Source organism: Eumetopias jubatus, unplaced genomic scaffold, assembly GCF_037043125.1.
Source record: "Eumetopias jubatus isolate StellerSeaLion01/CBP00866 unplaced genomic scaffold, mEumJub1_p1.0 scaffold_4, whole genome shotgun sequence".
NCBI classification, from domain to species: Eukaryota; Metazoa; Chordata; class Mammalia; order Carnivora; family Otariidae; genus Eumetopias; species Eumetopias jubatus.
In genome coordinates, this window is record NW_028274810.1 from 16,005,949 (window position 1) to 16,019,264 (window position 13,316).

Sequence of the window (13,316 nt, forward strand, 5' to 3'; positions counted from 1 at the left end):
GTCACTTTTTGGGACTGATTAACATTTTTAAGGTATTCACTCATCATGCTCCTTACTCTCAATGAGCCCTTATGCTGTAGCAGTTGTATGTACTATTCCCTGAATGTTCACAGCTCCAGAAACACCTTAGGATCATGAAGGTGAACATTTGTTAATTTTCACTGCTTCTGTGACTGGGGTAGCTTTCCTCCCTTGATGGTGAGTGAGTGTTTCAGTGGTGTGGTCAGCTTATGATCTCAGTACCGTTTCCCATCTTGCCCTTGGCTGTATATACCCATGCTTATTTAAAGGCAGAGATTCTCATTTGTTGACATGCAAATCTCAAAACGTGCTTACTTTAAGAATGGAATTATCCTGTCTTGTATTTTTGGTATCATAGCCTTCCAGTAAACAGCGACGAGTGGTATTTCCTGATCCAGCAAACTCTGCCAGGTTTAGGTCTGCAAAGCCCAGCTATGAAAAGAAAGGGAATTATATTAATAGAGTATCTACTAGGTTTCTATCATATTCTCCTTAAAATAAATATTCAATCCATGTTCTAGACAAGTTTTCTCAAAGTTCAGTTATTTGCAATTTTGGCCATCTTAACAATATCTGCTCTATTATTTGCTTAATGTGTGCCTTTAAATTGGCTTGCTTCTTTTGTGAAAATGTATTACCTATTCTATTCTTGTCCTAAGCAATGCGATCTCTGAAATCACAGATTTGATGTGCTTAATATATATATTTTTTCTGTACACACTGAAATACATAACTATTAAAGTAAAAATAATGTTTATCAAACAATTAAAATCATTGCAAGTAGCAGTGGTACTCACCCCACACTGTGGGAAATAGCAGCAGACCAATCATGATCATTTGCATATGCATAAAGAAAACTGATTAGACATTCTTCTCCCTATTCTGATTCTGGCTCCATTCCCAGTTAACCACTGGTGACTGCAGACAGTTGCAGGTTATTAAATTCTTACTTTCCATGCAAGAAATAGAATGATTTAAGTTTTCTTTGGTATAAGCCCCTTCTCCTTCACCACCTTCCACAACATTTGTCTTGCTGATAACACTTAAGCTAAATCCCTTTTTATGAAACCTTTTCCCCTTCCCCAAAGCTGTGCCCCTCAACAACCCTCTATGCTGCTCTCCAAAAGTTTAGCTCAAACCTGTTCCTCCTTCTCATTACTACCCATGTTCAGTCCCCATTTTCTGCAGCTACCGAAGATCGTCTTGCGCTCTGTCCTCTGATGTTGTTTAACCCCTATTTCTCGTTTCCAAGCGGTACAAGAAATATGCCCTATTTTTTTTTACAAAGTCTGTTCTATTCTACATGACTAAATGCACATGGAGTCTTCTATTAAAAACAACAAAAAATGTTTTTGATTTTGCAATTAAGCACATCTCCCTGAATGCCTAATAAAAAGTACTAACAGTTTCAAACACTGCTATGATTTTAAGCTGCCTGCTTTAAGATTTTAAGACACATACTGGGCACATAAGAAGGCATTTAAGATGAAGATTTTAACTAAAGGCTGGAGCATTATTTTAGTAGCCTTTAACTGGTACAAAAAGGATGGAGAATAAGAACTTACAGACCAGGTGAAAGGCCATGATTCCTAAATGCAGTAAGTCAGAACACATCAGCCACAGGTGACATCTACCTAATTTTCACAGGGTTACTCTGGTTTTACTGCCTTTTAGGGGTCCAGCAGATCAGCAGAAAAGCCTGGATGTATCTAGGGCAAAGCCACATACCAATAAGCATGTGAAGATTCATGGGGCTATTTGATTACACATCATCTGAAGGCTGTATTTCCTACATTACCCCTTCCCTTTAAACCTCTAGCACCTCCTTTCCATCCAAACTCTCTGCTGATGCCTTGCTTCCTAATTCACTCAGAAGCTAAAAGCAATCAAAAGAGCACTTAACATCCAGAAGCTCTTACTGCTGGCCACACGCACTCACCTGCCTGCAGCTATACCCTGCATGCTGTAGGTGAACTGGCTGTGCTCTGATCCGAGGCCAACTACTCTCCCCCAGCCTGCTCAAGTTCACCGCTTCAGGAATTCCTCCCCCTCTTCTGCACTCTCAAGTTTCCCTTCTCTGTCCAACCATTCCCATTAGCACACAAACATGCCAGTTTTTACCATCTTAATGAACAAAAGAAAACCTCATCCCACATCTCTCTCCAGTCTGTTGGACTACTTTTCTGCTTTTATAGCAAAACTCCTTGCAAGAGTTGTCTACGTTGACTGTCTATGGTCCCTTCATCCTTGGCCACCACCTTGTCAACTTCACTTCCCCATTCTCTTATTTACTCTCCTGGCCACAATGTCCTTTTCCTTGAACATGCCAAGACCGCCCCAAGGCCTTTAACACTTATTGTTCTTTTGCCTGACCCATTCTTAGATCATCTTGTAGCTTTCCTCCTCACTCCATTCAGGTCTATGTTCACATACCACCTAAGAGGCCTTCCATGACCATTCTTAATGCCCTGACTCCTCCCTTCCTCCCCTACCCCGTCCCCCTTTACCCCTTGCCTGCCTTGTTCCTCTCCTTAGTAGTTGTCATCATATCACATACATACACATCTCATATTTATTTTGTTTACTGTCTCCTCCAACCTTCCATAAGCATATAACAGCGCCAAGAACAATGCTGCCATATGGTAGGCAGTTAATACGTATTTGTTGAGCAAAAACTGGCCCATTGGCTTACCATCCACCATTAGTATGCTAGTATTACAGTGTCACCAAGCATAATTAAAAAAAAAAACAATCTGATCAGTCACCATTAAGAAAGCATATTAAAAGGTGGGGTACATCCATGTGATGTTTTAGGCTGCAGGTTACCAATGAAGGCTGTGATGTTTCAGGCTGAAGGTCAACATTTACTGAGCACCTTTTATGTGCTAGGCTCTGTTCTAGACACTGCAAAACAGTGATGAACAGGACAGATCAGGACTTGGTGAGGCACCAGAGAGGCCATATTTCCTCATGATTTTCTCTTTGGCTTTACTGAGATAACAGTCTCATTAAAACGGTGTATCTACATAGCTACTAGTTATAGCTGTGGTAGATATTACTTCATTTGGCAAATAATTCTGAGCATCTACATTTCAAGTAACATTAGGCATTGGGAATGTAAATCATTCCTAGTCTCAAGGAGCTCATAGTTAAATGAGAGAAGATAGAAAGAAAATACATTCTTATAAAAAAAGTTTAAATGCTGGGATAGAAGAAGGCACAGTTACAAGACAGAAAAGAAAAGAAAATTTCTCAGGGGAAGGGATGACTAAATTGTCTAATGCTGTATGAGTTGACAGGACAAGGGAAGGCGGAAGCACATGCATAACAGGGAAAATATCAAGTTATAAGGCAAAGAGGCTAAAATAGCATGGTACACTCCAGGAAGTTTCTGAGGGCAGTAAGTCTGAAGCATAAGAATAAGTGAGTGTGAGCATTCACAGATGGCGTCCAAGATGGGTCTAAATGCTGGGTTAAAGACTTTTCATTTTCCTTGACAGGCAATAGATAGCTGCTGAAGGACTGAAAGTGGAGGAATGATCATGTTTGAATTTCAGAGTGATCATATGGCAATAGTACAGAGGATGGATGGAGGGAGAAATCAGAGGCAGAGAATAAAAGACAGGAGGCCAGTACAGGTTTTAAATAAGAAATAATGAAGGCATAACCTATGGCACTGGTCTTGTGAATAGTGAAGGCATAACCTATGGCACTGGCCTTGCGAATAATGAAGATATAACCTATGGCACTGGCCTTGTGAATGGAGAGAAGGGATGGTTTTTAAAGGAGAAGGGAGAAATCAAGATTTGTCAATTGCAGCAGACCCTGTTTTTTGCCTCCCCACCATCATCCGATGTTATAATATTCCTTGTTAGCAGAGCCCTGATTTTATTCAAATGTCCACCCTTAGCTCATCCATGTGCAAAAGGAAAGTGGCCCAACCTCTAGCTCATTGTTAAACTGTGATTAGTCTAAGGTAGCCATGGCAATCCATTCCTATTGCCCATGACTGGTATAGGAGTGGGCATATGATCCAGTTGTGGCCAATGAAAGGTATGGGGAAATCCTCTGAGGGCTGACTAGGAAAAGTTTTCTCACTCAAAATAGAAAAAAAGAAAGCCATTTGTGGAGAAGCAGCTGGATTTTGTCATATGTGAATGTGTGGACTAAAAATCCACCTGGTGACCATGAGAAGAGCTAGGCAAGGATAAAGTCATCACACAGAGAATGGAAGAATGAAAAGAGAAAAGTAACATGAGTTCTTGATGATGTCCTTCAGCCAGTGGCTTAACTAATCCTGGAGCAGCTCTATCTCGCATCTGCAGCTCTGTTTCATATCTACTTGCTTTGTGAAATTAAAAAAAAAAAAACAAACCTCTAGGTGAGGAGGGTATTCTGTTACTTGTAGCAAAGAGCATCCTAACTGACACTGCAACCAAGTACTTTTAAGGAGTTAGGCAGACTTGATGGTTAAGCTGGTGTCCTGGCTCAGATGACTGAATTGATGGAGATACCATTAGAGACTGAAAATAAAAGAGGAGTATGTGCATTTCTGGCAGTATTACTAATTCCTTCTATTTAGCAAAAAGGTGAGCACACTAATTACTAGTAATTCCATATAGCTAGTAAAAGTATAAAGGAGAGTAGTAATCATGTACTACAGAATGCTAAGAGAGCACAGAGGAGAGGCCCTATTCCACTGCGGGGGCGGGGGGTGGGGTGAGGGGAGGTGGGATTGGTAATACTTCCCAAGGGAGACTGAATTGGATGCTATTGCTTAACGGAATCAGAGATCATCTTCTGGTAGGGAAGCAGAAATGTAAGAATACCATCCCATAATCAGCTTTTAGAAAGAAAGTGCCTTTAATTTATTGCTGGATCCAACTGTTCAATCTCCAAGTTGCTTTATTTAAAGACAGCCAACTTGCGGGCCTCGGTGGCTCAGTTGGTTAAGCGTCTGACTCTTGATTTCATCTCAGGTCATGATCTCTGGGTTGTAGGATGGAGCACTGCTTCCAGCTCTGCGCTCAGCAGGAAGTCTGCTTGTTCCTCTCCCTCTGCTCCCCCCGCCAACCCTGCCGCTTGCACTCTTTAAAATAAATAAAATCTTAAAAAAATAAAAACAGTCAACTTGAATAGCAATTAGAGGAGCAAACCATTTGATTTTTAAGATTATAAATAGCAGTGAGTGATATTAAAAGTTCCAAAAGAGTAAAAGAATATCTACTTACCTTTGCATAAGCTTTTCCACCTTTCAATTCCTGCCAAAGATAAAAAACACTGTAAGGATATCATATGATTAAAGATTTAAAATTAAACATACATCAAATAATCCTGAAGTATTTACATTTTTACATGCTTGCAAATATTGATAGTAAATTTTTTTTTTAAGATTTATTTATTTGACAGAGAGAGACCCAGCGAGAGAGGGAACACAAGCAGTGGGAGGGGGAGAGGGAGAAGCACGCTTCCCACTGAGCAGGGAGCCTGGTACGGGGCTCGATCCCAGGACCCTGAGATCATGACCTGAGCCGAACGCAGACGCTCAATGACTGAGCCACCCAGGCACCCTGCCATGAACTCTGTCTTGACTGTGGAAATTTATTTTCTGGCAGCTCCCTTTAACTAGAGTTAAAATGAACAGAAAATGTTATGCATCTTAGAAAGAAGCATAACTGGCTACTCTTAAAATCAAATCTTTTTTTAAACGATTTTATGTATTTATTTTGGGAGGGACTTTAGGGGGAGGGAGAGAGACTTGCAGATTCCGTGCAGAGCCTGGCAAGGGGCTCCATCCCATGGCTCCAAGACCAGGACCCAAGCCAAAACCAAGAGTTGGACGCTCAACTGACTGAGCCACCCAGGCGCCCCAAAATCAAATCTTTCTTACCTAAAAACACCTATGTCTTTGCAGGCTAATGGAGGAACAGGATGAATACTCTGAAAATTATATCCTTCGAGCTGTCTCTATTGGGCAAACCACACTTGTGGCTATTGCCAGGGACAAGATGGGGAGGAAATTCACATCGGCTCCTCGCCAGATTGAGGTAAGGAAATTATCTCATCCAAAATTAATACCTCATCTTATTTAGCTTTATTCTTTTTCTGTTTATTTTGCATAAGTTAAAAATTATTTGACTAAGTAAACTGATAGCTGTCTAACTCTTGAAACAATACGTAATTTGTTTTAGGTTTTTGTTTTTCTATATAAAAGTAATACACTTGTAGAAAATTTGGAAAGCAAAAGAAATAATAAAGATGCAGAATGAAAATCACCTATAATTCCACTAGTTAGAGCCAAATGTTCGTTAATAATCCTTCATTTCTTCTCCAAGCTTATTTTAACATAGATGAATCATGCTGCTTTCTTCATCCGTCATTAAAAGCTCGTTGCTGGCCCTGTGCTGGCAGTTGGTGACGCTGGTGATCGGTACCGAGAGTCTGTTATACTGCTCTCCCTGCTCTTGTATATGTTTGCCCCAAATGACTCTAGCAGTCCACTCTTCTGGTTGCCCCTGAGTACTTGAGGTAGGAACTTCCTTCTGTAAGCCTTGGCTTTTCCTTCTGTGGGCTGGCAGAGGACAGTGGAGCAGCCAACACACAGAACTACCGTTTGTGCGTGGCTGAAGACGGTGGTGATTTTGTAGCATCCCGGGCACTTCATGTCCATGAAGTAGGAGCTGGGGCTCTGCACCAGGCGCTTCTTCTTGTGCTTCCTCTTCTCCTCTTCCGGGGACGGGTGCAGGAGATCCTTTGCGAGGGGCATGTTCTTGTGGGGAGGTCGTCACCGCCGGAAAGGCTTGATAGTAAATTTCTAATGATCTTAAATCCAACTATTTGGATAGCTACCCTACCCCCATCCCCCAAATTATCAGAATTTTAATTAAGAATTTAACTTAAATCTGAAAAAGGCAAACGGTAAGAAGACAAGCTAATTTTTAATCTATTCTGAAGAAGAAATTGCCAAAAAGTATCCTAGACACACTGTAAGAACCCAAATCACCAAAGAAATGTTAAATTACTTACTTAGTAAGCACATGAATGACATTGTGGAAAGATTTTAAGAAGAGTTGAAACCCCCACCCCAGAGACAACTATTGTTACCATTTTTTTTTTTAAAGATTTTATTTATTTATTTGACAGAGACACAGCGAGAGAGGGAACACAAGCAGGGGGAGTGGGAAAGGGAGAAGCAGGCTTCCCACTGAGGAGGGAGCCCGATGCGGGCTCGATCCCAGGACCCTGGGATCATGACCTGAGCCGAAGGCAGACGCTTTAACGACTGAGCCACCCAGGTGCCCCATACTGTTACCAATTTTTAGGAACAGTCCAAAAGATGCCTTTTACTCAAATGTACCATACTACACACACTGTTCCATATCTTACTTTTTTCTACTATATATATGATATTGTCCACATTAATATAAATATATATATAAACACATATAATATTGATCCAGTTAGTATAGTAGAATCCCTCTTAACTAACGTGAACAAGACTGGCAAAGTGAAAAATAGTAACAAATAATATACAGGCATCTTAACATTTTATTTGAAATATATAACTGTACACTAATTTGCCAAATCCCTGGATTTAGGACACCACACAGTGGTGAGAATTAAGTGTAAAATACTCAGAACAAAGCCTAGCACACAATATACTCTGTATGTGTGTTTGCCATTACAATTAGGGTCAAAACCTCTTCTCCCTACCCACTTTTAAAAAATTAGTTTTAGGTGTACAACACAGTGATTTGACAATTCTAAACATTATGCAATGCTCATCATGGTACATGTAGTCACCATCTGTCACCATACAACATAATTACAAAATTAGGAACTATATTCCCTATGCTGTACTTTTCATCTCTGTGACTTACTTATCTTATAACTGGAAGTTTGTACCTCTTAATCCCCTTCACCTATTTTGACCTTTCCCTCATCCCCCTCCCCTCTGGCAACCCCCAGTTTGTTCTCTGTACTTATGGTTCTGTTTCTGGCTTTGTTTATTTTGTTTTTTTGGATTCCACATATAAGTGAAATCATATGGTATTTGTCTTTCTCTGACATTTCACTTAGCACAATACCCTCTAGGTCTACCCATGTTGTCGCGAATGGTAAGAGTTCATTCTTTTTTATACCATTTCCATCTTTAAAGTGGTGAATTTAAGCTCTCTGCTCCTCCCTGTTTGACAGGCAGCCACATCTTACAGTTCAGTGCCAGCCGTGTCCCTGAGACACAGTGGTGAAGGTCAGAGTAAACGGATTTGGCTTTACTGGGGGCCTAGTCACTAGGGCTGCTTTTAACTCTGGCAAAACAGATACTGTCACCATCAGTGACCCCTTCATTGACCTCAAATACATGGTCTACATGTTTCGGGATGATTCCACCCACAGCAAATTCAATGGCACAGTCAAGGCTGAGAACAGGAAACTCGTCATCGATGGAAAACTCATCTCCATCTTCCAGGAGTGATATCCAGCCAACATCAAAGGGGGTGATGCTGGTGCTGAGTGTGCTGTGGAGTCCACTAGGGTCTTCACCACCGTGGAGAAGGCTGGGGCTCACTTGAAGGGTGGGGCCAAGAGGGTCATCATCTCTGCCCCTGCTGCTGATGCTTCCATGTTTGTGATGGGCATGAACCATGAGAAGTATGACAACTCCCTCAAGATTGTCAGCAATGCCTCCTGCACCACCAACTGCTTGGCCCCATTCTTGACAACTTTGGCATCATGGAGGGACTCATGATTCATGACTCCATGCCATCACTGCCACCCAGAAGACTGTGATGGACTCCCTAGGAAGCTGTTGCACGATGGCTGAGGGGCTGCCCAGAACATCATCCCTGCTTCTATCGGTGCTGCTAAAGCTGTAGGTAAGGTCATCCTTGAGCTGAATGGGAAGCTCAATGGTATGGCCTTCCGTGTCTCCACCTGCAACGTGTCAGTCATGGATCTGACCTGCTGCCTGGAGAAAGCTGCTAAATACGATGACATCAAGAAGGTGGTGAAGCAGGCATCAGAGGGCCCCCTCAAGGGCATCCTGGGCTACACTGAGGACCAGGTTGTCTCCTGCGACTTTAACAGTGACACCCACTCTTCCACCTTTGATGCTGGCATTGCTCTCCAAGACCACTTTGTCAAGTTCATTTCCTGGTATGACAATGAATTTGGCTACAGCAACCAGATGGTAGACGTTATGGTCCACACGGCCTCCAAGGAGTAAGAGCCTCCTGGACCATCAGCCCCAGCAAGAGCAAGAGGAAGAGAGAGGCCCTCAGCTGCTAGGGAGTCCTTGCCCCAACTCATCCCCCAATACACTGAGAATCTCCTGACCTCTACACAGTTTCTATCCCAGACCCCATGAAGAAGGGGAGGGACTTGGGAAGTTCTACCTTGTCATGTACCCTCAATGTACATGTACCATGTACCCAGCCAAAAAAAAAAAAAGTGGTGAATTTAAATAAGATGGGCAGCAGTCTATGGTAAACTCTATTATTCATGAATATTTGCTGCCCTTCCCCTTTCCTGTCCCATTGATGTCTGGCGTGGCCATACCACTAAATCCACCCTATTATGAATTATTGAATTATTCTTCTTTATTAGATTATTGTCATATCCCTTAATAATAGCACACTGCACTAAATCAAACAAAACTTTCTCCAGGTGACTGTCTCTTCTAGCCAATTCTTTGCTCCCCTCTACAGCTAAACTCCTCGAAAGACTTCTCAATTTGCTATACCCCACTCTCTATTCGATCTACTTCAAATAGGCCTTTGTCCTCATTTTCCCTCTGCAATGGTTAAGATTACCAATGATGTCCATTTTTGTTAAAGCCCAAAGGCTCTGTCTCCATTTTACTTAACCCCCCAACAGCATTTGACAGGCTTGCACTCCACCTCTTTCCTACATCATTTTTTTTTTTTCTCTCTAACCTTCCATGGTGCTGCAATTGCCTGGTTTTACTCCTACCTCAATGGCTGCTCCTTCCCACTCTCGTCTGCTGGACCTACTCCTGTATTCAACCTCTGTGAAAGACTGCTAGTTGTGCACCAACTATCCATTCCCCTGCTCTCCAAAGTAATAGAAAACTGTATTTTTAGGGGCGCCTGGGTGGCTCAGTTGGTTAAGTGGCTGCCTTCGGCTCAGGTCATGATCCTGGGGTCCTGGGATCGAGCCCCGCATCGGGCTCCCTGCTCAGCGGGAAGCCTGCTTCTCCCTCTCCCACTCTCCCTGCTTGTGTTCCCTCTCTTACTGTGTCTCTCTCTGTCAAATAAATAAATAAAATCTTTAAAAATTTTTTTCTTTAAATTCAATTTAAGTAACATATAGTGCATCATTAGTTTCAGAGGTAGAATTCAGTGCTTCATCAGTTGCATACAACACCCAGTGCTCATTACTTCAAATGCCCTCCTTAATGCCCATCACCTAGTTACCCCATCCCCCAACCTCCTCCCCTTCAGCAACCCTCAGTTTGTTCCCTAGAGTTAAGAGTCTCTTATGGTTTGCCTCCCTGTTTTCATCTTATTTTATTTTTCCTTCCCTTCCCCTATGTTCATCTGTTTTATTTCTTAAATTCTACATATGAGTGAAATCATATGGTATTGTGCTATGGCACTGTGACCAAGATCTGGCCAAAAGGATGGAAGAACTGATACATATGAATTCTTGCTCCTCTCCCGCTAACAGTCATTTATACTCTGAGTGTTAAGAGTGATCCAGGATTTGATTCAGGGCCTCTTGTCTTCTATGTCTACACTTTCCCCATTCAAGTCTGTAGGTTTATTTTTCATCTTTTTGAGAGAGAGAGAGAGAGATAGAACGAGCAGGGGGAAGGGGAGAGAGAATCCCAAGCAGCCTCCACTCTCAGGGTGGAGCAGGGCACGGTGCTCCATCTCACGACCCTGAGATCCTGACCTGAGCCGAAACCAAGAGTTGGACACTTAACTAAGCCAACCAGGTGTCCCAGGTCTGTAGCTTTAAATAAAAACTGTATGCTGGTAACTCTCATGTCTCTGTCTCTAGTCTGATTTCTCCCCTGAGGGTCAGACCGGTATCTTTGAATGACTACTGGACATTCCTACTTGGTATCTCATAGACACCTCCAATTTAACATGGCCAAAATAGGCCTGCTGATTTCTGCTTATCAGTCCCCAAAATTATTTCACTCTGAGCTTTTCCCATTTCAATAAATGGCACAACTACCTTCCTATATGCTCAGGCAAGGGTCTAAGAATTATCCTCAATTCTTTTCCCCTCATTTACCACATCCAATCCATTAGTGGGAGTCTACCTCCAGATACACATCCCAAATCATACTGTCTCTGTGGTTATAGCTCCATGCCAATACAAGCATTCCTCACCTGAACCATCCCCACCACCTACGTGGTCTATCTGCAATGCATCCTCTACATAGTAGCAAAACTGATCTTAGAAGATCATATCTCTCCTTATTAAAATCCTCAAATGGATTCCAATTGTAATTAGAATAAAATCCAAACTCATTACCATGTCCTATAAGGCCCTACCTGACCTAGTACCTCCAACCTCATCACCAAGAGCTTCCCCTCTCCTTCTTTTCCATCTTCCAGCCAGGCTGGTCTTCTGTCATTTAAACATGACATATTTGTTGTTTAACCTAAATGGGGTTTACAATACTTTTGAATCTGTGGCTTGATGTTTTTCATCAGTTTTAGAAGATTCTCAGCCACAATCTCTTTCCTCTCCTTCCAGGGCTCCATTTACATATATGTTAGAACTTTATACTGTTTCTCATGTCTTACTTCTTTTTTAAATTTTCTACTCTCTTTCTGTGATTTTGTCTGGATATTTTCTTTTGTCTTATTTTCCAGTTTACCAAACCTCTCTTCAGTTTTGGTAAGCCTGCTGTTAAATCCGTCTGTTGAAATTTATTTTTATCTATTTAGCTTTATTTACTTAGTTATTATTTTTTAAAGTAATTTCTACACGCAACATGGGGCTTGAACGCACAGCCCCAAGATCAAGAGTCCCATGCTCTACAAAGTCAGTCAGGTGCCCCTTGTCTACTTAGCCTTAAATTTGTTATTTCATTTCTCAGTTCTAGAATTCAATTTGCTTTTTCCTTTATAGTTTCTAGTTCTCTAATAAAATGCACCCATATTGTTCACTCATTATAGTTACAGTAAATGTTTGTCTCTGATCTTCCCAAAACCTGTATCTTCCATGAGTCTTGTTTTCATTACCTATTTTCCTTTTGATTTTTGGTCATGCAGTCATACCTCTTGGTATGCTTGGTAATTTTTGTGCATAATAACTTGAAGAATTAATTTGAGGTTCAGAATAATATTATTTTCCTTCAGAGAAGATACACATTTGCTTCTGGCAAATTCTGACAGGGGCAGATCACTTTCATCTAAGCAGGGATTAAGTGGATTAGAAGCTGAGTTTCAATCTTTATACAGGCTGATCTATATCCACCATACTCCTAGATTGAAACTCTTAGGGAGTCCCAAGGAAAAGTCTGGGGTATTTACCAAGGCCCTTCATGCTGATGGGTCCTGAACTCCAGCTTTTGTCCCTTTTGTCTTGTAAAACTGCTGGGATCTCAGCTAGCCTCTTCTCAGTCACTGCTTTCAGCTCAGCTTCTTAACCACTGCTTGCAATTTAGCAAATACTTTGAGGGAAAAAGCAATGCCAAATGTCAGGCTCATCTCTTTATGCTTCCCTTGTCTATGATTCTAAGCTTCTTAAGTCCTTACTGCCGTGGCAGCTTCTGATACCTTCAAGCAGCTGTTTTTTATAATTTGTCTAACTTTTCAGGTTGTTCTCAGAGGGATAGGTGGTGTTTAATAAGCTGGTCCATTAATTTCCAAAGCATAAATCCCCAGGTTTATTATAATCTTAGGGACTGTTATGGATTGCATTGTGCATTTCTCCTCCCACCCCCCAAGATATGTTGAAGTCCTAACCCCCAGTACCTTGGGATGTGATCTTATTTGGAAATACAGAGGTAATCTAGTTAGAATGAGGTCCTAATCCAACATGACTGGAACCCTCATTAAAAAAAAAGAAAGATTTAAACATAGTCACAAACACACACAGTGGGAAGATGATGTGAAGACACAAAGGGAGAAGACAGCCATATAACTGGAGTGATGCATCTACAAGCCAAGGAATGCCTGGAGCTACCAAAAGTTAGGAGAAAGGCATGGAACAGTTTCTGGAGCCTTTAGAACGCGGCCCTGCTGACACCTTGATTTTGACTTCTGACCTCCAGAACTATAAGACAATACCTTTGTGTTGTTTTAAGCCAC

General features: G+C 41.6%; 1 protein-coding gene and 1 pseudogene across 1 annotated transcript in view; both read right to left on the reverse strand.

The window, feature by feature from the left end:
- EEIG2 (EEIG family member 2) overlaps window positions 1-13,316 on the reverse strand; it is a 91,335-nt gene that overhangs the window by 27,189 nt on the left and 50,830 nt on the right. The window contains exons 3-4 of the mRNA XM_028102129.2: window positions 5,253-5,282; window positions 337-453 (exon numbers count right to left, since the gene is read on the reverse strand). Of these exons, the coding sequence (XP_027957930.1) occupies window positions 337-453; window positions 5,253-5,282 (147 nt within the window). The remainder of the gene's footprint in view (window positions 1-336; window positions 454-5,252; window positions 5,283-13,316) is intronic.
- On the reverse strand, window positions 6,456-6,787 carry LOC114208029 (small ribosomal subunit protein eS27 pseudogene; annotated as a pseudogene).